We start from the raw sequence: 24000 nt of genomic DNA on the forward strand, positions 1-24000 counted from the left end.
GCAGGTCTGGATGTTCTCCTTTTAAATGTTTACCTAAGTTGGATTGCCACCTTTGGCGAGGCATGTTTGTTATAAAGCCAAAATACCTCCATATACTCTTTATTAACCTTAGCAGAATTAATTGTTTTTGCCATTGTTCCTCTCTACTCCGTTTTTGCTTCTATGCGCTCTGTGTGTGTGTATTGACTCACTCAACATGCAAAATCACCACGACACGGTACCATGCAGATAAAAAAATAAAAGTATTGATATTTTTCAAAGGTAGTATACATTTTTAATTCATTAGTATCACGGTATTTTGTTAGTACTGGTATACCGTACAACCTTATTTACGAGTTTCAATGCATGAAAAAAAGAAAAACATATGTGTGCTTGTCTTACATAAGGATTGTGAATGATAGACAAAAAAAAAAGTGTGGTTCCTCTTTAAGTGTGAAAGTTACGTAGTGTTAAGTGTAAATGTTATGTATTATTAAGCGTAAATGTTATGTATTGTCAAACGTGTGCACAAACTTACGTGTAGCATCGCTCCTAATCTTCTCGTGGACCTGCAGCTCCACGCGCAGTGACTGCATGAGGTGCTGCGAGTCGCTGAACTGCTGCCTCTGGAGCTTCACCTGGTCCTGCAAGCTGGAGAGGAAGTCATGTTTGTCATGTGATCACCACGACAAACACACAGGAGTGCGAGGAGAATGAGCAAGGGAAAGGAGGAGTGAAAAGCTAAACTTGTGGTTTCATGTTTCAAGTGGACTACGACTTAAACAAGTTGAAAAACTTATTCGGGTGTTACCATTTAGTGGTCAATTGTACGGAATATGTACTGTACTGTGCAATCTACTAATAAAAGTCTCAATCAATCAATCAATCAATCAATCAATCAATCAATCAATCAATCAATCAATCAAACAGACCACTGTTATTAGGCAACAGGTCTCACACACTTTTGTGTGCGGGCACTTAAAAGGAGCAGCACTAATGTTTGCTGTCATGGAAGGCACCAGTGTGCGTACCTGCATATCTGCTCCTGACTGGCGTGCAGTGACTCCTGCAGCAGCTCCTTCTCCTGTCTCAGGACCTCATTCTCCTTCCTGCTCTGCTCCAGTTTGGCCGTGCGCCTCGCCAGGTTCTCCTGCAGCCTCTCGCTCTCCTTCTGCATGTCTAAAGAAGATGATCTGATGTATGACGTACGTGCCAATATAAGAGGCTAAAGGTATGTGGGTTAGTGGTACCTTTACATTCCAAGCTGAGCTGCTCCTTCAGCACTTGGTTCTGACCCCAAAGGAAGCGTACCTCGCTCACCAGGTGACACTGCTCTTCACTCCCGTGGATGAAGATGTTTGTGGCTGCTGGTAATAAACATGCACAATCGCCAGTGAGCAAACGGGTTCTGAACCAGCATCGATCAGCCAGAGAGAAAGGTCACCTCGGTCTTTCTCCACCTCGGCGAGCTTCTTCTCCAACTGCACCCTCAGGCGGTCGTTGGTGGAGATGCTCTCCTCCAGACGCTGTCTCAAGGCCCGAATCTCCTGCAGATGTTCTGACAGCAGGACTGATTGGACAGAGTTAGAGTTGGACGTTAACGTCGGACAAAAATGTTTTTTGAACCTAATGTATGTTTTTACCTGAATTGATTAGGGCCGACTGTTTTGTTTGTGAGCGGACATCCTCATGGTCCTGGTCTCTATCCTGATGATGGGTCATGATAGAGTAGTGCAGCTCTAGTTCACTATGCAGGGTGGCATTGAGCTGTCCGCTGCTCCTCAGCTCCTCCTGCAAGCGTTCGTTCTCCCTCCGCAGCCCCAGCAGTCGGCTTCCTGTTTCCTGGTCACCCCCTAAGCTCTCCTCCCTGGATCCGCACCCTGCCAGGGTACCAGAAGCATCTCTGGCAGGCCGGTGGTCTGCACGTGAACACAACAGTCAGTGAGGATGGTTTCACCAGTCTGATGGAACCGGATAGGTGCGACATGAATAATGAAACTTTAAGTGGGGGATGGAAACCGGACACCTGCCGTGTCATTTGTTGCGGCACGAGATGCCTCAACGCACCGGAATGGTGGTGAGTAGAAAAGAAGTGCCGGCACAAAGCCTGGGCTTGGTGACATACCAGCACAGTTAAACCTAAAACTATGTTTCAACAAGTCAAATTTAAGACTTTTTTAACACCATAATGAACAAAATTTAAGACCATTTCACCTCAATAGTGACAAAAAGCTGTTGGATTAAATTGATTAAAACTCTATGAGTACCCTTTATTTGTATGACAGAAACCTAATAAAATCAAATAAAAAGACGCCTCAGCCAACAAACTTGCTTATTTTGTTAGCACTTCATCTACCTTGTGTGGGTGAGCTGCCATGGCAGGAAGATGCCATTTTGTCCAAGGGGTGCAGGTCAAAGTGGGAGTTGTGGTGGCTGCTGGGACTATGACCTCTGACCTGATTCTGCAGGCTCTGAATGAGGCGGTTCTTCTCCTGAAGCTCCTTGGTCAACCTGAGGAGAGGAAGGAGGAGGAGTAAAAAGGTCTGCTACCATCTGACGGTTGACAGCTGTCACTCACATATAGAGATAGGTATCGTTCACATATGAACCGATACAATACCAATTGCCGGTACCTGGTAAGAGATACCGGCATTCAACATTACCAATTTTCAGTACTTTCTTGTGTGTTAATATTAATTGTTTTGATAATAAAATAAAAAATTGTATTAGAACATTTAAAAATGACCTGTTGTTACCTTGTTTCATTATCCCATTTCTGAGTTTCATTTGCAAGTATAACATTAAGTTACAATTACAGTTGCAAGTCCAAGACGTTAGATCAGGGGTGAGCAAACTACAGCTCGCGGGCAACATCCGGCCCGTTGGTCCGTTTGATCCGGCTCGCCAAATATTGAGAGAATTGCCACAACAAATCTGATGCTGGACTTCGACGCACTGGCAAAAAAGGGTGATTATCAACACTGCTCCCACAAAAAGAGAACATAAGTGTTAACCCTGTAATACCATTGTTATGTTTCTTTGATGTTCTGATATGATATTGTTGAAAATAGATGTATAATGATTCAAATAGCCCATGTTTGAGAAGTCTACTCTTAGTTCCAACAGATCCGATATGCTTTGAAATGCATAATATGTAAAATTTCAAAAGCCAATGTGGCCCGAGCCAAAAAGTTTGCCCACCTCTGCGTTAGATGCTGGTAGTCTAGTTTATGATGTGTTGCGCCATTAAAAGTGATAATACTGTAAGTATTGTACTTATTACGCACCATCTGTTTGATTGTAAAGTGCAGCTTAGTTGTAGTGTTCATTAACAAACATAAACGTGTTGAAATCACCATGTAAAATCACTAATGATAATCAGTAGCATGTCAACAGCAGAGCCAATGTACAGTTTATTAGCATCAAGCTAGCGCATTTTTGGAAACAATGGAGCCTTACTTTACTTACGTTGGAGCGTTTTTTGGAGTCAATTGCTTTGTTGGCATTGAAAACTGCAACATTACCTAAAGGTAGCTTGGCTGAGTTCACTTTCAGTGCTACTGGAGTGATCGCCAAGTTCGAAGAGGCAACCGGGCGTGACGTCATGGCGATCCAGGTACTGAAACATGGCACCGTTGGATTTTACGTGAATCAGTGTCTGGTAGGACCAGCGAGATTCGGTCCGTGCCTAAAAGTACGGGATTCAGTACCTATCCCTACATCAAGCACATTTGATTGGAGCGCTAAACTCCGCCCACTCGCAAAACCACAAAGATTTACAACTGAGGCACTCAAGAAAAGTGATGAAACAGAGACTACTGAAAATGTCCACACAGACAGCAAACATCATGCCGTCACAACATGCCCCACTCACAGGTCCAAACGCTCGTTAGCACGTTCGGCCGTGTTGCCATTGTGTTGGAGCATGAAGATCACGTGGTGCTTCAGCCTCTGTCGCTCGCTCTCTAGCTCCTGACGCAGATTATCTATCTCCTGCTGGATTTGAGCGGGGCTGTCGGTTGGCCCGCACACACTACAAAGACAAACATATCATGTCCTGCATGTCATCCTATCCCCGATGGCGATGGCCGATTGATAATTCTGTTGGGGTCCTGATGTGTAACATTGCAGTGACCCAGTTGTCAGCCATGTAACATCAATTGCTTTGTCAACACACTTGAAAGTAGGTCAACAGCCAGACGTCATTCAAACCCAACAACCCAAACGGGGCCATAAGGCAATGAAAAAGAGGAAGGAAGTCATGAGACGCACACAACACACAATAAAATGAAAAAAATGATCAAGCAATGCAAAAAAAACAAAAAAAAACATCAGTCATATGTAGAATCTTTAAAAAGAGCCATTGATTCTATTTTCAGAGGTAGATTCTTAAGAAATAATGTTTAATATTGGGCATTTTTGATCGTTAACAACAAACATAATTGTATATTGCTATTTGTCTTAATACTCATTTTAAATTATTACTTCTGTGCATACATATGTTTTCATATCTTGTGCAATACACTTATATATTGATATGCTATTGTATGCTCGTCTGGTGCAATTTTCACATCTGGTAATGCTGACTATATGTGCAATATCCATGTGCATTGTCTTCATAAAGCACATTTTATTATATGCAACAAATTAGCACACTTGCTCTTGAGCACTTTTCCATCTGCCTTATGCACTTTAACTACAAAGGTCACTTTATTCCTGATCTGAACTAAGCTAAAGTCATGCAGCAACCCACCGTTCTGTTTATATATAGGTCTGTGTATTTTACTGTACTATTTATGATGTCTGATGTTGGTGCAGTCTCACTTTGATTTTTTTAATGGACTTTGTTGTATGTAACCTCAAGATGATAAGTAAAGATGATACAGTATCAAAATCTTACGATTTTACGATATAATCATAAGTACATAAAAGACTTAGTGTCCAAAATGAAGCGGCAGGAATGTTTAGAATACCACACAAACATAATGCTCTAATCGTATTTTTTTTAACGATACTAACATGTATTTTTAGGTGCAAAAAAATGTGTGGGAACATCCGCTGTTTCAAGCAAAAACAACTTACAGTTGAGTGTCTTTAAAGTGACAATATAAACATCCAGTGTAACAAATGTAAAACAAATGTTCACTTTAATGTCTTTTAACTTTTACTTTCTGAAAAGCAATGTCTTCTGCAGTGGAACTTTTAAAATCATTCTGGAAAATGCTGATTTTCAGAAAAGCTAACGGAAATTGTAACTTTTAATAAACTGATGTTCAGCCTTGCTGGCTTTAAACATCTTTTCCGGGTGATGATTTATCAGGTAGCTTCTCATATTCCGCGCTCCCATTAGGCACTTTCGCTTTGCACCGTGCGTCGTGACCGGTGTTCTGTATTGGCTTGGAAACACTTGAGACGAAAATGGCCCGCTTTGTTTGTCTGTTTGTTAGCAACATAACTCAAAAAGATATGGATGCATTTTGATGAAATTTCCGAGAAAAAAAACAATTCCTCATGCTTTATATTTTTCTCCCCTCAGGCTCTATGGCGTTCCACGCTCCCCTTTGCTGCTCGCGGTCTACGTAGAAGACTTTATCCGTTTATTTACAGACCAGCCAATGCAAAACTGCTAGAAAAAAACTACACTCACCAAGTTTTGGTTGATACCGTCAAGCGTCACAGCATTATTGTGAGGATGTTGAAACAGCTGAACCGCGGTATCTACAACATTGTTACATCCTTAGCCTTTGGCTGCATTCTGGCACATTTACATTTTTATGTCCATTAATGTGTATTGTCCCAAGTAACAAATAAAGCCATGGCATTTTTCTAATATTTAAGAGCCCTGCCAGGGGTATCCTTCCACCTACCAGACCAGAAAAGAGGAAAAAAAATTATGTGCCACTTGCATGAAGTCTCCAAAAAGAAAAAGAGCACAGTCAACTTCAACAAAAAGCTAAATCATGTGACCTTTGCAGCTTTCAACAAATACATGTCCTGTGCAGCGCACACAGAAGTGGCAAATATCTAGCAGCGGAGTTGAAAGTTGAGATGTACCTGCGAGAAAGCTCCAGAGCAGCCATGTCTTCATTATCCAGCTGAGCCTCTCCTAACAGACAACAAAGCTATTAAGGACTATCCATCCATCCATCCATTTTCTACCGCTTATTAATACTGTATAATACGTCTTTCTTACAACAAATGTATTTTTGGATTAGCCTGTGAGTTAGCTGTATGTTTTCTGCAGTTTACCTTTGTCCAGGCGTCCTTCCAGCCCCTCCAGAATACTCAGGCTCTTGTCCAGCTGCCCCTTGACCACCTCCCCCATATAACAGTCCACTTCGCTGGCCTGTAGCATCTCCTGCAAGGCTCGGCTCAGCTCCCCCATCTGTCGCCGCTGCAGGGCAGCCTGCCTGCGGCTGTCCTTGATTTGCTGTCTCAGTTGCGACAGCTCCCTGGCCTGCGACTGCACCAGCGAGTCCAAACTGTGGAACCGACATATTGAGGTCAGACAGAAGATACAACTTGCCAAAAATTGTGCATGCAGTGTGGCATCACCTTCAAGAGAAAAACATCACAGATTGTATGGATTTTATTTGGTCTAATCATGTGACGGTTGTGCTAAAATGTAATGTAACGTAACTTTGTCCAAGGATTAAATGTGCCGTTTATTGTAAGTAGAAGGCCAAACCTGGCAGGTGACGTAGAGCGGCTCCGGTTGTGCTGTAGCTGCTCCTTCATGCTGTTGTTCCTCCCTTCCTCTCTGTTCATGTGGCTGCTTTTACTTTTAATTGCCTGGTCCTCTCCGACATCCTCTTTCTCCCCTATCTGCTCTTGACTAGGTCTCCTATTATGACTGTGGCCCTGTGAGCTGTCCTGATTCATTGACTGGTCAGAGGGACTGGCCATTGGGTCGCATGAGTTTCTCCGCAGAAGACTTTGCAACTGGAGGATAATTTTGTTTTGGCTTTCCAGCTGGATCTTCAGGTCTCGGACCTGCGTTTGAAGCTGGAGCGGGTCATCAGAGAGGCCGCAGTCCTCGTAGGCCGACGGGCTCTTCATACTGGCCTGAAAACATGCATCGGCATTACGTTAGCGATTTAAATATTTCCACAGAACTGCTGTGTGTAATAGAGTACCTTGGCCGAGCTCAGAGTGGGGGAACTCGGGTATGGAGTGCTGGAGGTGGAGTACAGATTTTCAGTGGAAGAAAAGTGTGCCTGCTCATGTGCCCTCAATAACGGGAGACTGCCACTTGGGTTCACAGCCACCTCTCGGTCTGGACATGTGGAGAGAAAGAATACCAAAAAAGGTCTGAACACTGCAGGTTTAGAAGACAGCTGGGGGGACACACGGCTATATAATAAATAAATACAAAAAAGAGGAAAAGAGAAAGTTTTCAGGTGCTGAAAAAACATTCCAAAACTTGAGCGTGAATACATGCAAGGATTTATCCATGCGGAACATTGCATGGTATTAAAGGTGCCGAGGAGAAACACCGCGCTGAAACCAGCAGAAGACACCGTGAGGTTAGAAGGGAGACTAAGACATCAAAGTTGTGTTACAGCTTCTGTTCACTCCTCATGCAGACCATTAGAGCGCCCACTCTAAGGTGTGTGAGATTAGTATCCACTCAGCAGAAGGTGTCTAACCTGTGCTACTGCTCTCTTCCCTATCGTTCTCACTCTTGCCTGTGGTTTCGTAACCCAGGTCCTGACAATCCACCTGCACACCTTTGTCATCCTTCTCCAGAGCTGGGATTGGAGGTAATGTTTTTGTTAAGTTATCAAACTTTAGCTCATGTCTTGGTCCTTCATGACTCAACTGAAGAAACAAACTAGTTCAAACAAATACAACTGGTGTTCTCACCTCTCTGTGTAGTGTTGGGTGACGGTGTCATGGTGGCTGAGGCCAGTTTCTCCTCCAGATTTTTACAGGTTTTTTTTTTCTCCCTTAGAGCCTTGTGTAGAGCCTCCAGCTGGGCCTGAACACTAGGTAGTAACCCCTTGGCATCACTTTGTTCCTCACAGGCCCTCTCCACCTGCAGGGAGGCTTGTAGCTCACAAATCCTCTGAGAGCGCTCGGCAAAGACCTTGAACAGGAGCTGCAGACTGCAATAAAGCGCCGGGTGGGGTTCTGTCAATGCAACGCTGCTTGGCTGAGCAGTTTGGGTCAGACGCTCGAGTTCTTGTCTCTCTTGCAGAGCATTCTGGAGGTTGTCCAAATGCGCCTGTAAGTCAACAGTGGTCAAGGAGCCATTTGCACAGTGTGCTGCCAGATAAGTGATGACAGATTCTGTTAAACTAAGGCATTTTGCAAGAACTTTGGTCATCTCCTTATCTAAACATCCTTGTGCCACTTCAATATCCCTCAACTCTTTTTCTTTGAACGATCCAGACATCATTTGTGCTGAAATACTATTTATCTCTGCAGAATTCAGTCTATCCTGGTCACAAAGCACTTGGTCCTGCAAAGAGAGTGAATTTGGTTGCAGCTCGTGCGTAGAACCGTCTGTTCCTTCAGAGACACCACTGGAGCTTTGCGTGTTTGACGCGATATTCACTGCCTCTATCCTCAAACAAAGATCTCTAATTTCAGACTGCTTTTCCTGGCTGTCTGACGACGAGATGAGTTTCTCTGCCATGTTCAAAAGTTGTGTAAGGTGGTTGTTGAGATTCTCTTTCTCTTGTAGTGCTTTCTGTAAGTCGATGCATCTGCCGCAGAAGGTGGCATCGGAATCCCCAGAACCGGAGGCTGTGCCCATACTGGTGTGCGTTCCAAACTCACCCTGGATGTCCAGACTACAGGCAGTCAGGTCTGCAATTGTGGACTCAGCAGCTTGCAAAGCCTCCATGTACTGCCCATTGAGGCGTTCCTTCTCCTGGAGCTGAGCGCGGAGCTCCTGCCAATTGGCCAGCTGCTCGCTGAGCTTTCTGATCAAGGTCTCTTTCTCCTGGCACTCCTGGTGAAGAAGCTCCAGTTGAGTAAAAAGAGCACAGCTGTCCTGGGTGTTATCCAGAGTGTGTGTGGCTGGACAGCCACTATCATAAGCAGGGCCGTGGGAGGAAGAAGGACAAGTGCTTGGTTGGGACGACATGGTGGAGTCAGAGTTTAAAAACAGTTGCTGGAAAGCTTCTGCGTGAAGGAGTTGGACACAATCAGAATCTCCTTCTGACTGTGTGTTGCTGCAAGCTTCCATTCTTTGCTTCACTAGGACGGGCAGGCGAGATCTGATACTGACCTACAAGAGAAGCAGGGAAATGAAGACACTGACAATGATCTCTAATACAACTAACACCCTCTGACCACAATACAAAACCTACCTTATGCTTTGAAGTCTTGCTTTGATCATTAGCTTCCTCTGTGGTGACCGGTGTCCCCCCATCGTTAGCATTCTTTTCATCTTCCTTTGCCAGCCTAGTGACCGTTGCTTGAACTTTAATGGCAAGTTGCGAAGTTTCTCTGCTTTGTCTTAAGTCAGCTTGCCCGTCGCTGCTGTTCTCTGAGGCATCTCTGCTCTCTTTTTCTTTACACTCAGTGGACTTCTGCTCTTTCAGCAGGCCTCTCAGTTGCACATTTTCAGCTGTTAGCCTGAGGACTTCCTCTCTGCAACAAGAAATGTGTCAACATTTAGGCAGGTGCGTATTGAAGCGGAGGCTAGCTTTGTATTAAAAAAAGATCCACCTTAGGTGCAGGAGTGATGTAGCCTTACAGTCAGTCAGCAAGGATTTAAGGGTCACTTCATCTCGGCTTGTCTCAATAATGTCTGCATTGGCAGGGTGAGCATGTGCTCTGCTCTGGCCAAGGCCGCTGTCCACACTTTTATCACCAAGTGGCTATACGCATTAAAAAGAATAGTTAAAAAATATGGTGAACCCTTTTAAGTAAAATATAATTTATCTATGTCCATACCTGCCCATGTTTGAGGTCTGTCTGACTCCAACTGTTTTGAAACGACCGATACGTTGCGTAAGCTACCTGCGGCGGGTCTGTGGTCCTCTCAAGCTGCTAGAGTAATGGGATGGGAGGCGAGTATGACATACATGGCTTGATAAAAAAGAAAACTCAATGAGGGAACAGAAGCCAAAGAACACTGCAAAGCAACAGTGGGATGGCGTGACGTGTCTAATGTGGCATGGCGAAGAGAGACCAATTCATGGGCACACACAAATAGAGAAAAATGGTTGGTTAGGAACACAGAAGGAAAGAGTTGAGATAGGCATGGGCGATATGGCCTAAAAACAAATTTTCCAAACTTAAGTTTCCCCTCCTACTTTTCAAGGAAACCAATGAATACAAATAACAGAAGTAGTTCAAAAACATATTTAGCTTTTATTTGATCAAAAACCTGTCGTTTGAAATGACACTGCATAAACTGAATCTTACTCTCTTAGCAAAATTTCAAATTTTTATAATGTTACTTTTAGACCGAATTGTACTTTTTATGCAATCATTTTCAAAAAACAAAATTAATAACTTCCTTTTAGAGGCAATACGTCAGCTTGAATAAAATACTTCTGTAAACAAAAATGTTGCACTCTACATTGTGTGCAAATAAATAATAATCTCCAACAATGAGATAAATGCAGTGCAAACTTAAAATTTCTGTCTTGAATAAAATACTTCTGTAAATAAAAATGTAGCATTGCACATTGCATGCAAATAAACTCCAATAAATCAATTAAGATACCAATAATAGTAATAAAAATCCAACAGATCAATAACGTGCAAACTTCTGTTTTGAATAAACTACTACTGTAAATAAACATGTAGTATTGTACACAGTAAAGTCAATGAGGGAACAGAAGCCAAAAAACACTGCAAAGCAACAGTGGGGTGACGTGTCTAATGTGGCATGTATGCAAATAAAAAATCAAGTATAACATTGAGATGACTCTATAGTTTTAGTAAGTGGATAAACGCAGGCTTTTCCCTGAAGTATCCTGGGCTCCTTGTTATTGTGTTCTGATGTTAATGACAATCTACATTTCATTGTAAATGTAACATATCACTATATTGATGATTAAATGGGTTATAATTCCACTAGAGTTTTGCAGCAGCACATGCGCGTACGAGCTGGATGAGCAGAGCAACTGCTTTAGTGATCGCTCTGTGCATTATTCTCTTTTTTCATGAAAATGTACATGGCACCTTGTGTAAATGAGTTTGCAACAGTTAGATGCTTCTTAGGTACAGTTTGTTGTTGTTGCGGCCTTGTTCGCCTTTTAAAGAGTTGCATTCACCCTACTTGGCTCGATGCTGTTTCAGATGCTAGAATATGTTCATTGTGCTGCTGCCTTTTTTAAAGAAACTCTGCAGCGTGCAGTCATTTGTTCCATGCCTGTTGCTGCAAATCTAAAGCACTGGCAACACTTTTCTTTTTTTTGGAACGTCTCGCTCTCGTTAGCAAAAGCATTTGCCATGTTTTGCTAGGCCTGTGGATCTCCACTGCGGAAGTAAGGAGGCGGGCGAGGGCTCAGCTCATGGGGGCAAGAAAAATATGCTGGAGTAAAAGGAGAAAAACATTGATTTTTTTAAAATGGTCTGCAACTAAAAACTTAAATTTTATCGACAAAATAGATATATCGCCCAGGCCTAAGTTAAGAGATCTTTTCTACAACCGGAAATCACAAACTTGTACAACAAATACAGTGGAACACTGATTTACGAACCTCTTTATTTGAAAATATTTAGATTGAGCTAAATATTCCTCTGTGTGCGAACCATGTCATGAACATTCACTTATTTTGTGCTTGTTTGTATTGAAGGGATAGAGGAAGCCGGCTTCGTACCACAGCAAGTTTTTTTTTTGTGATAACAGACTTTTCTTGAAAAACATGCCAAAGCAGCCTTATCACAGCGGAGGAGAAGACTACCTCTCGTTCAGTGGAAGAGCGCACACACACAGCCCCATCCCTTCTACCCCGTCTGCTCTTTTCTCTCCTCTTGTGAGCTGCTCCCTTGTCGATGTTGATGTACTCTAAGTGGATTTCACTTTAAGATGTTTATTGTTGTAGCAATACGTTTGGTAAAGTAAATGATTTTTTGGATTTCTGATTGTTTGTGAGAGCACCAAAGGGACTTTTGTGTGTCCGAGTGTTGGCAGAGCAGCTCGTCGTTGTCATCGTTTCGGATTGGTAATTGTTATGTTTGATATAGAAAACTGTATATCACTTTATGTTCTGTTTAAAACTTAACTCAAATATGGACTTTTGGCAAGGCTGGAACACATTTTTCATATTTACATTGCTTCTTATGGAGAAATTTGCTTTACATTACACATTTTTGTAACTATACGAACTTTTGTAACTACAAACCCAGATTAAGAGCCAATTAAGTTTGTAAATCAAGGTTCCACTGTACAAAGAGACCTGCTGCATTCGAGACTGCTGAGAAGTCCTCCTGATTGTCATGTTTCAGGAATGGCTAATGACCGCAATAAACTAGTATTTGCTCTGTTTGTCATAATACCAAATAATAAATAAATAATAAATTAACAATGTTGCGTACGTCAGATAATTTTTAAAGACTTCGTAAGTAGGAACTGCAATGTCATCCCAAAGCATTTTTCCAGGTCTCAATACTTCCCAGTATTCTGGAACGCAGCATCATATACAGTAACAAGGTTCAAAGGTTAGACAGGAGGCTTTTGAGGTGGATGGACACGGCTCGGACATGAATTATTGCGTGGTTACTAAATGTGGACACACGTCTCTGCCGATTAATAACATAACATGTCTAGCGGTGAGAGATTTAGCAGAGAAAAGCTCCATTTCTGTGCCTCTAACCTGGTTCCAGGGGTTACCGCTGGCCTCCTTGCTGATGGCATCATTATGTTTTGTCTTCTCCAGTGCTGACAGTCTGTTCTTTAGCTCACTGTTTAAAGTTTCAAGTCTGCTGACGCAGTCCTGCAGTTCCAGCACCTAATGGCAACAATGTCAGAAGAAATAAAATGAGATAATATTTTTCTTTAATTTCAAAAAAGGATCATTGTTGAAGAGAATATCACCTTCTGCTTGAGCTCCAGTGGTGAGCTGTCATCCTGCCCCTCCCCCACACAGATACTCATGTAAGAGGTCTGGTCGCCAATGAAACTCAGTGTGTCACCTGAAGCAAAAACATCGATGTTTTGCCAAATTTAGACACAAGGTGCTTTTTCCTGGTCATACCACAGTCTTTGGCACCGCCCACTCCACCCCCTCGGTCCTGGATAGCCCCCAAGCGAGCTTGTAAAGAGCTATTCCAGCGTTGGGCATCTTCAAGTTGATGCCGTACACTCTCTAGTTCTTTAGGGTCCACTGCGCTCTGACCTGTACATAGAAGTGAAAGACAAGAAGAATGTGTAGCGAGTGTAGTGAAGCTTTGACATACAGCATTTAGGTCAACAAAATTAAACTTGCACACTAACATAAGCTCTGTTAAAATATACTATTAATACAAGTATATATTATTAACAATTGAAGTGCAAATGCACATTTGAAGGGTATTTCATATGACTATATTAATGGAGAAATGTCATCAGTTATAATTGCCTCCATCCATCCTCCATGGTGAGCTCAGATGAAGGTTCGTTAAACACAGCTGACCTATTTCTACACCTGCCCCTCTTGTGCGTGTGATGACAGATGAGGATGTGGATGTAATTCAAAATCTCCCACATACGCTCACATGTGGGTAAACTCGCAAGTAATTGGGCTTACAGGACATCCTGGGTTCTCATAGACACTTTCAATCAGTCTCAACCCAGTGCCCTGATGTTACTCTTAGGAGATGAGGAGAGGAGAGTTCTGTTTCAAACAAACCTTTAGTATGTTGCGTTGGCTTATTATATAACAACATGTTTATAGAGTGGATCTAATTAATGTGGCAGATGGCTGAATAGGATGGATTAATACCGCGTGACAAACAGACAGGAATTTAGAACAAGCACACACAATGTTTAGAGCAAGAAGTCAAAAGAGGGGCAAATAAAATATTTTATTCACATTTTTTAATCAAAGGGACAGACATGTTGGAGGAATGGAAATTGTTACATGTAAGAGGCGTGACAAAGACAACATACAGAAAGTCAGCATGCAGATGAGCAGGTGATGATGGGGGTGAATAGTAGACAGAAAGAGCACAGATGCTCAAGTAAAAATCACATTAAAGTGATCCTGTTAGCAAGAGCAAACATTGGACAAAAAAGACTGGACAAAGAAAATGGGCGTGTCTGTGTGTTTGGGTCTCCTGTGTGGTCATTAACTCATCTCCCTCAATAGGCCTTACCAGAACTTCAGTTTTGCAAGTCTCCTAGCAACCTAATTGATAAACAAAACACCACTTTTCCCCCATTGACATCCTGAGGAAATCAAAAGGGGTTACACTGCACCTTCTCTGGCTTTGGCTCTGTCTAGCTCTTGCTCCAGGTTGTCCCTGAGATCTTCGTTTGTTTTGATGCTGTCCTCATGCTTCTGCCTAAGAAGCTGTACCGCTGTCAGCTCCATTTGAAGAGCATGAAAACGTTGGGCGCTGCAAACAAACCCAAACATTTAATAATTCATTTATTCAACAATAAGTTAACTCAGTGCTTCTCAAATACTTTTTTTACGCCCCCGCCCTAAGAAAAAGAAAATATTTTGTGCGCCCCCCAGCCCCACTCTCCACTGTGACTATAAATAGTAGAATTTGTCTAGAAATTTGGTGTTACTATACCTCTGCATAACATTGTAAGCTTATTAACATTAAAGGAAACAACACACCGTCTCCCACTGTGGTTACAGTATGGTTACAATTACTATATACGCTTCATCATATTCTGGTACAGCAAAAAAAAAGCATGTTACCCGAGGTCACACATGCCCGCCCCCCCTCTGGCACCCTGGGGGTCTTGCCCTACTATTTTAGAAAGACTGAGTTAACTGAACCAAGTGGATTTTTCCATCTGTGTGCTGCCCCACCTGTCCTGCTCTTTCACAGTCCTAACCAGGCTGGAGTAGAGCTGCTGCTCAGCCCTCAAAGCTTTGTTTAGAGCTTCATGTTCCTGTTGTAATGCTACAAGGCTGGGAAGCACCTAAAAACCACAAAGAGCAAACGCTTTAATATGGTTTCTATTCTATATAACTAACCAGAAAATTGGTTCAGGTTTTTAGTTTACTTCTTGCTGGCTGTCGCCACCAATCATAGTTCTCTCCCTTTGAGGAAGTCCAGTATGCGATCGATCCATGCTGCTGCTGCTAATGGCTCGATCCTGGCTGTGATCACTCTGACCGAGACGCTGCTGAAGAACCTGTTTAATGAACATAAAGAAAAGGTCAGACAGCTGGAGAATAAGATGAAGAAAATGCTGCTTTAAACAAAAGGTAATTCTTACAAGGATAATTTCATCTTTGGTCTCCATAGTGGCAGTGAGGGACTCGATGTTGGCAGCCTGACCTTCACTGCGGACCTCCAACTCAGAGAGCAATGACTGGAGTTCTGCCAAAGAAATCTAGATAGATGACATACCATAAGTGATTACAAAAAAATCAAGGAACATGTCCAGATAATGGCGATAAGTGAGACCTTCAGTTCATTCTCCCGCTTCAGCGCTTTGTTGAGTGCCTCTGTTTTCTGGGCCAGCTCTTTTTTTAGGATAACAACAGTCTTCTTAGAGAGCGGAATGTTCTCCATGCTGTCATCACCGTTCCTCCTGGACAACTCAGCTGCAGCGCAGGAAAATATTTGTTTTTTTAAAAGTGTCGCTAACATCTACTGACAAATGTGCAGTGGGGCGGGCTTCACCTTCACGCTCCTCTAACTTCTCCTGCATGATCTGGATAGTTTGTCTGAGCTCTAGCACGTTATCCGGCGCCTTGTCGTGCTCTGTCATCAAATGGTCCCTCTCCTGGCCACGCTGAAGAAGCCTCTGCAAAAAGACCAACACACAGCCATGAACAAATAATACTTTCAAACAGAAATTAAATAATACCAAATGCACCAAAAAGTCATTTCAAAATGGAAGAAAGGATTAGGGTCTCTGTGGGTGTTCTAATTTCATTCCTCCTTCTTAGGCCTTTAAGTCAAGCACATTTCACAGCGGAGTGCCTACTTTATCCCAGAGAGGCTTACGTCGATAAGGCTGTCTTTTTCAGCAAGAAGGACTTGTAGCTCTGCAGTTTCCAAAGAGCCCTTCTGGGCCGCCGTGGCGCTTTGTTTCTCAGCGGCCATCAGCTTCTGCTGCTTGTCAGACAGCTGTTTCCTCAATTCCTGAATCTCCTGGGAACGCTCAGACAGCATGCGGTTGTAGTGCTCTGCAGACTCCTGATGAGACAAACCACCAGGGGAGAGAAGAGGAATGAGCGGCTTACACAGACAGCAGACAGTTATTTATTGAACTTAATTCAATTATTTAGAAGAGCAAAGCTGACCTTGAGGAGTTGGTCTTTGCTTTTAATGGTTGCCAGTAATCCTTCTACAGCGGTCTCATTGTCTGAAATGAGCCTTTCCCTGGCTTTCACAGCCTCGGCCAGCATAGCTTCTGTGACCTTGAGCCTCTGGCCCATCTGCTCTGCAAAGTCGTGAGCTTGACTTTGGGACTGGCTCAGCACGGATTCTGCCATTTCCTGCAACATATGGGGATGGGCATTTAAGGACAACATTAACACAGGAGATAAAGTATTTTGGCCAAGCTTGTTAACTAACCTCCAAATCTTTAGTCTTTCCACTGAGGGAGAGCTGCAGCTGGCTGATGATGGAGTCCTTTTCCCTCAGCGACCTGTTCAAGTTGTCTTCCACGTCTTGTTTGGCCCTCTGCAGGTTCTTCAGTGTGTTTGTGAGGTGCTGCAGTTCTACGTCCTTCTCCTTAATCAGGCTGTCAAAACTCTGCCAGGGAAAATATAATAATGACTGTTGTATTGTAGTGACATGCATTAACACGCTTCTAGAGGTCATCGCTTACATTAATGGTTTCCTCATTGTGTGACAGCAGGTTATTGAGCCTCTCCAGGTCTCTTTCTTTCTCCCTGATGGACAGCTGCAGCTGGTGTATTTCGTTGTCTTTCTCCTCAATGGCCGCAAACTTCTCATCCAGTGCTTGCTGTGTTCAGCAGAAATTGGAAACATCAAGACCAAAAGTAGTAATAGCCTGGGTGAAAAGAGATTTAATAGCAATGCTCTCACATCAAGTGCGTTTTCCTTTTCCTTTAGCCTTTGGCGAAGCTTGGCTAGCACACTGTCGTTTCCTGCTGGGCTATTGTTCTGCTCAAAGTCTCTTTCAATATTTATGTACTCCTGATGGTCAGTGACAAACAACAACCATTTAAGACAAATACTATCTTGTTATTTGTATTTGTTTTATTAGCATTGTTATGTCACCTGTAACTGCTTCTCTTTATCAGCCAGGCTGGATGTGAGCCTCTGGATGGTGACTTCATGGGCCTGCAGCTTTCTTTTGGTTTGGTCCAACAGCTCCTGGTACTGCTGCTCTAGAGAACTTTCCCTCTCCCCAATCTCACTACTCAGTTTTTTTAGTTGATTGTTGAGATCCTGTGGGTGAAACAACAAAACAGATGTTTGAATAAGAACAAACAAAACTATTTAAAAGTTATTGAGATGTTTTCGAGCTGTCTTACATTCAGGACTTTGTCTCCCTTCTTCTTCTGATGTTGCATATCTTCTAGTTCCACCTCTAGCTGATCCTTTATCTGCTGCAAGTCAGCCAATTCCTGCTCCTTCCTGTCCAGGGAACGCATAAGCTTTTGGCCTTCAAGCACCTTGATGTGGTGCTCCCCCTGCAGTTGGACCAACTCGGTTTGCTTTTCCATCAGTAGTGTTTGATGCTCTTCTGCACCCTGGAGGAGAAATGCAAGATATGAGCGATTTAACTATAGCGACATAAAACTCCATGTTTTCTGTTCTCTAGTAGATGGAAGCAACATCAGGACTCAAGTAGACAACATGCCTGATATTTCTGCATCTGGGCTTTGTGTGCTGTCTCCCGAGCTTTGGCTAAAGCATCATCACGGTCCTCAATCTCATGACACAACTCTGCAATCTGCGCAAATTAAAGATAGACACAGCGATGCATTTGCAAAATGATAGCTGGGTTTACAACGAGAGCTCGGAGAAGATTGTAAAGAGAAACCAACCTCTTTTTCTTTTTCTTTGAGGACTTTTGTTAGCCCCAGGACAGTTTTGTCTCGCTTTAGGCTGTTCTTCTTCTCTGTGTCAAGTTCATTCTCTTTCTCCTCCAAATTTCCAGACAATGTCTGTTCACATAAATGATTACAATGATTACTTGTACAAAAAAACACTACTAACTGCAACGTACATTTGTTTGATTCTGGGCTTCCTTGAGTGCTTTGGTCAGGCTTTCATGGGTACTTTTAACCTGGGTGAGTTCTTCACTCAGTAGCTTGTTGACGGACTCCAGACGACTGACCTCGCTCTACAGAAAAAAATTGGGAAACAGAAATGGACAAAGAGAATTAGCACCATTAACTTTGATTAACGCCTCTCCATCCTGTTATACTTTTTTCTGGTGAACCTCCACGGTGACAGGCGTGTATTTATCATCAAATTCCTCTGTTAGGTCATGCAGCGACTTCCACTCCGCCTCCTTGCGTACACGCTTTCTACCAACGCTGATATGGCCAACACTAAGCCTCTTCGAGACAGGAATGCGGCTCCCAGGTGGGACAGACACTCTGTGCTTGGTGATGCAGCGCAGGAGCTGGGTCAGGTCAGAGATCACTGAAGGCTGCCGTGAGGAGCGGCCAAGCAGGAACATAGCCTGAGCCTTATCATCATCATCATCATCAGAGGCAGCTTTGCTGGCAACTAAAGTCTTGGCTACTCTGAGTTTATTTTTACCTGGAATGTCTGGAATGTCCAAAGCAAAGTCCCTATTGAGGGACAGCATGGATGTGGAGCGATCTTTGAATTCAGGTCTTGGAATTGTCCCCTTATACTGCACCAGGTCCAGGTACATGCTCTTAGAGCTGCAACGAGAACCTTGTAAACCAAAGCTTTTCATAGAACTATCAAGCCCTACAGCCGATCCCATCCTCCATTTCCTGAGACCTGAACGCCCCGGGAACACTCCTTTGCTGACAAGTCTATCCAGACTCACACATCTCCTCATGCGGGCCCCACCTTCACTCTGCCTCGATGATTGTGCATCAGAAGCCAGCAGACATGTGTCCTCGTCGTCAAAACTGGTTGCCCCAGATGATCTGAGGTTAGACTTGGAGCGCTGGGCCCTCTCCTCGTCGCTCCTTTCTTGACCAGCGTTGTTTTTGTTGTAGACGTGGACGATGCACTGCATCAGGTGTTCTTTCTCCGCTTGCAGTTTCTGGACTTGGCTGTTGTGCTTTTTCTGCAGCTGGCTGAGGTTAACGTCACACTGGACCACCTTTTCCAGCTGGAACACACATTTCCCACAGAGGAACTCTCCGTGGCCATCACGAGTCACCTCCCTGCCCAGAACGTGGGACAAGATAATTTGTATCTTCCGCTTTCCTGACGAACTGAAGATCCAGCGACACTGATTGCCAATCAGACGACCATTGCACACACGACAGGAATCCTTCATGATGCCTTTGATTGACAGATGCCAGATTCATCCACTTAAAAGAAGTCCAAAATGCCTTTTCCTGGCACACAAAGATCCTAAAGATCCTCTGCCTGCCAGCCACAGAATATCCATCTACCTTTTTCTCTCACTGCATTGCTGTGAGGCACAGAGGAGAATGGATGATTACAGACCACTCTAAGCTCTAAGCCTGCAATAATCCCTACTCCTGCCTCTGTTCCACTCACATCCAGTGAATATGATCAGGTCAAACCATGTGAAGCTACTGTAGTAATCTTTGTTATGGCAACTGCTAAACCAGCTCCGTAAAACGCTCTCTAAATATAAGAGATCAGAATTGAAGACGGCCGTCTCGGCAGGGGACCGGTAGAGATTGAAACAACCAATCCCTTCTCCCATGGAGTCTTTTCACCTAGGTAGTACATCAAACATCCACTTAAGGGAAGTGTCTGCTGCCAATCAGTGTTCATATATCCAATTACTGTGCACAGCAAACCAGAAGAGGCCTCAGAAAAATTCCAATTGGAAACATCTCTAAACAAGTTGTACCAATCAGAATGAAAAAACAGAGCCACACAAACAGAACTTTTGTCTGTTTGTAGCCAACTAGTGGAAATGACTACTAGTTAGTGAGTCTTCTTTTTAGTGAATAAGGACGCCCAAAAATAAGTGTCTCCAGACAGCCAGGTAATCCAGTCTTAACTCTGTGACCTCAGATCCAACGCCAAGGCCTAATGAAGAACAGCAAACTCAGCTCAACTAGCAGGTCTTCCATTTTTACCAGCAAAGCTGTCGAATACTTTGTGATGGGTTGTTCCATTTTACACGTTAGTGTAAAATCTTTGTTTGTTCGCCCTGTCAGACAGATCATTAGACTGTGGTAAAGGGCTTAGTGGGCTGCTAATATAGAGTGTGGACAACTGCAATGTTCCAATGTACCTGTTCAATGTCATTATTTAGCAGAATAATGCTGCCCAAAAAGGTTGTCTGTATGTCTGATTATATCTTGTTCGTAGGTCATGAATTTTGCCATTAGTGCTGTAAATCTCCAAAACATCACTAGATTGAAAAAGACTTTACTTAAAAAGTGTGAAAAAATAATGATATGGCCATACGTGGTTTTTCTAACCCTGAAATATTATTTTTTAATCTTTTAATACTAGAGATGTCCGATAATATCGGCCTGCCGATATTATCGGCCGATAAATGCTTTAAAATGTAATATCGTAAATTATCGGTATCTGTTTCAACCTCACGATTTTCCCGGGAGACTCCCAAATTTCAGTGCCCCTCCCGAAAATCTCCCGGGGCAACCATTCTCCCGATTTCCACCCGGACAACATTATTGGGGGCATGCCTTAAAGGCACTGCCTTTAGCGTCCTCTACAAGCTGTCGTCACGTCAGCTTTTCCTCCATACAAACAGCGTGACAGCCCAGTCACATAATATATGCAGCTTTTTCACACACATAGGTGAATGTAAGGCATACTTGATCAACAGCCATACAGGTCACACTGAGGGTGACCGTATAAACAACTTTAACACTGTTACAAATATACGCCACACTGTGAACCCACACCAAACAAGAATGACAAACACATTTCGGGAGTCTTCCGCACCTTAACACAACATAAACACAACAGAACAAATACCCAGAACTCCTTGCAGCACTAACTCTTCCGGGACGCTACAATATACACCCCCTGCTACCACCAAACCCCGCACCCCCAACCTCAAATCGGACATCTCTACTTAATACCAACTTTTTAGATGTAAAGTCATGTTAAGCGTCGACTGTAACTCAAGGACGACTTCAGCTCTGAAAAGTGTTGCTGTACTGCCTGCTACCTCACTGTGCTGAGTTAGTGGTCAGCAAAGAAGTTGTCAGATAAGAAGTAGAGAGACGTTTAAGAGGGCTGTGTGCAACTTGCTCAAAGTTATATTTTTTGAACACAAATACCATTGGCTATCTTATGTTATCATTATTGGTTTGCGATAACACATTTGATGGAAATATCTATATTTGTCAACATTAGAAGTTAAACATTGTAAAACACTTCTACACAGACTGGATGGAATGTTGGCATACATGTGCGCATTCCCGTGGAGCATGCTATTCCACAGGAGAGATGAAAAAAACAGACGAAATGGCCGCCATGTACAGTTTAAACAGGTGAACCAGACAATAAATGAACTTAACCACCACTCTTGCACCCTTCCTTTATCTCCGTGCATGTGCAAATTCTGAAGGTTTGAACTAGGAAAAAAAGGGGAGGGTCACAATGATCGAACGCAAGCACCCTTCGGGTAGCTACCTAACCGTGACATAGAGCAGCTTTAAGTGGCAAGAAACTTGATCCACTTTCTGTACAATTGCAATGAATGGAAATAGATCGTTTGAATTACATTGTTGTTTGATTCAGTTTGTCCAACGAATTATTACTGTCATCTAGTACAGGAGTTCTTAACATTTTTTACCTCGCTGCCCAACTTTTCCACTACAGAGGGGCCCGAGGCCCACTCAAATATTAACAATGAATTATTAATCTTACACAACCATGTCAAATTATATGAAAGCTCGTGTTAATTAACAGATTTATTTTTATTTGACACATAAACCTTAGGCTAAGATCAGGCCGATTAGAAAAACAAAATACAAACCAAATATACTGCATAAGAATGGACTCATATATAACTGACAAAAAACTTATTTACATTTAATTATGTTGTGCTAAAATATATAAATAAAATTAAGAATTAATGTTTAATGCACTTTTTTTTAAAATGTTGCCTATCATTCACAATCCTTATGTTAGACAAGCAAGCATGTATTTCATTTTTATGCATTCTAACTGGTAAATAAATGTGTTAAAGTATGCTTGCAATGGAGCCTAGCAGAATAGCCCTATTTTGCCTATAAAACGCTTACAAAAACATCCAAACACCTCCATTAAGGTTTTATAAACACAATATAAGTATAGATGTAATGTAGTAAGCATGAATTTCCTTTTTCCTTCTACAATATTGCTGATTACTACTTACTGCAAACAAAATAAAAAATCACTTACTGTACAATATGTGACTGGGATGCCGACTGATGGTATATTGATATATTCCTGTTTAGATAAAGAATGGCACAATCCTTGCTAAGAAAAAAAGGGGGTGGAACAAAACGTCTTTTCATGTCTTTCTCGCCGTCTAAATTGGATGCCAAAGTTGAGCAATTTGTCGGATTATATCCTCCTCCTTCTATCAAGGTGAGAGACAATTTGCATGATTTGGAATAAACTTTCACAAGCTCTGATGCGAGAAAGCAGCTCACAAGCTATTGATGTCAATAGCAGCACAAGCTAGTTAGTGCTCTATGATCACAGCACCGCTAAAAATAGTTTGTCTGCGTTAGCGCTTATAATAACAATATCACTAATACTTGGTTAATATTCAGGTCATGAAATGTAAATGAGTAATGCTGGCGGTTTTTGGATGGGTGTTAAGAGGGCTTTATGGGCGGAATAGAGGACTTTCTATTGACTCCATTGAAAAATGACTTTTATTTACCAGTTAAAATACATCTGTTTTCTTGTCTGTCATAATAACTGTGAATTATAGAAAAAATCCCCCCAAAAAGTGCGGTTCCCCTTTAACTAAACGGTCAATAAAATTAAAGTACAAATAAAAATACAGCTTCACCACTTTAGTCATAATTTTTACACTTTATAAACTTCTTGATGACTTTAGCCACAGACTTCTTCTGTTTGTTTGAGATTGTCATAAAAAGCCACAAGTGGTAAAAAAGTGTATTACAACTGAGTACTTCTGCAGTCCATACGGACCACAGCTGAGAAACAGATATTTTTTGGCGGCCCTATAAGGGGCACTCGTGGTTAAGAAACACTGATTTAGAGTAAACATAATCAACTTCTATTTTAAGATGCACTTTAAATGTAATATTGAACTATATATGTAGAATATTGCAATATATCGCCATATCACAATACTGAATATCATACAGAGACTTTTCAGTTTCGTAATGCGTGTTGTGAAGTCATCGCCAATACCCAGTCCTTCTTTAACTGATCTTTTGAGTGGAACGAGGAACAGAACAAAGGGGAATTATATAACTGGAATGATGTAACAGGCATAGACATAAAAGCTCTCCTTGTGGCCAATAGCAACAGAAAGACATGGATGTGTAGAAAGCATTAGAGCAGGAATGGGCAAACTACGGCCCTAGGGCCACATAGCACGTTGATCTCTTTAATTCGGCCCGCCAAATATTTTAAAACAGAATTGAGCAAATATCTGTTTTGAGAATTGGCACAACAAAACTGATACTAGACTTTGACACACAAGCAAAAAAGGGTAATCAACAACAGCGCTCCCACTAAAAGAGAATGTAAGTGTTAAACCTTTAATACTATTTGTATGTTTCTTTGATGTTCTGATAGGATATTGTTGAAAATAGATGTCTT

The 24000-nt window shown here is 42.4% G+C and overlaps 1 protein-coding gene across 8 annotated transcripts in view; it reads right to left on the reverse strand.

Moving 5' to 3' along the window:
- Nucleotides 1-24000, reverse strand: part of cdk5rap2 (CDK5 regulatory subunit associated protein 2) — a 62395-nt gene that overhangs the window by 18763 nt on the left and 19632 nt on the right. For 2 of the 8 annotated variants that reach the window (XM_062056831.1, XM_062056832.1), the window contains exons 10-43: nt 18266-18382; nt 18084-18203; nt 17897-17989; nt 17568-17786; nt 17311-17481; nt 17116-17226; nt 16895-17032; nt 16639-16818; nt 16365-16559; nt 16066-16257; nt 15739-15862; nt 15520-15659; nt 15329-15445; nt 15113-15244; nt 14916-15028; nt 14348-14487; nt 13146-13286; nt 12986-13083; nt 12765-12899; nt 9889-9984; nt 9661-9812; nt 9300-9582; nt 7846-9217; nt 7629-7730; nt 7116-7255; nt 6668-7044; nt 6229-6461; nt 6034-6085; nt 2336-2490; nt 1623-1898; nt 1424-1549; nt 1230-1346; nt 1011-1158; nt 518-630 (exon numbers count right to left, since the gene is read on the reverse strand). In XM_062056831.1, coding sequence (XP_061912815.1) covers nt 518-630; nt 1011-1158; nt 1230-1346; nt 1424-1549; nt 1623-1898; nt 2336-2490; nt 6034-6085; nt 6229-6461; nt 6668-7044; nt 7116-7255; nt 7629-7730; nt 7846-9217; nt 9300-9582; nt 9661-9812; nt 9889-9984; nt 12765-12899; nt 12986-13083; nt 13146-13286; nt 14348-14487; nt 14916-15028; nt 15113-15244; nt 15329-15445; nt 15520-15659; nt 15739-15862; nt 16066-16257; nt 16365-16559; nt 16639-16818; nt 16895-17032; nt 17116-17226; nt 17311-17481; nt 17568-17786; nt 17897-17989; nt 18084-18203; nt 18266-18382 — 6418 coding nt within the window. Of the gene's footprint in view, nt 1-517; nt 631-1010; nt 1159-1229; nt 1347-1423; nt 1550-1622; nt 1899-2335; nt 2491-6033; nt 6086-6228; nt 6462-6667; nt 7045-7115; nt 7256-7628; nt 7731-7845; nt 9218-9299; nt 9583-9660; nt 9813-9888; nt 9985-12764; nt 12900-12985; nt 13084-13145; nt 13287-14347; nt 14488-14915; nt 15029-15112; nt 15245-15328; nt 15446-15519; nt 15660-15738; nt 15863-16065; nt 16258-16364; nt 16560-16638; nt 16819-16894; nt 17033-17115; nt 17227-17310; nt 17482-17567; nt 17787-17896; nt 17990-18083; nt 18204-18265; nt 18383-18466; nt 19763-24000 lie in introns of those variants that run through there. The other 6 variants (XM_062056827.1, XM_062056828.1, XM_062056826.1 and 3 more) reach the window with 6 other exon arrangements.

The sequence above is a fragment of the Entelurus aequoreus genome, linkage group LG08, assembly GCF_033978785.1.
Source record: "Entelurus aequoreus isolate RoL-2023_Sb linkage group LG08, RoL_Eaeq_v1.1, whole genome shotgun sequence".
Classification (NCBI taxonomy): domain Eukaryota; kingdom Metazoa; phylum Chordata; class Actinopteri; order Syngnathiformes; family Syngnathidae; genus Entelurus; species Entelurus aequoreus.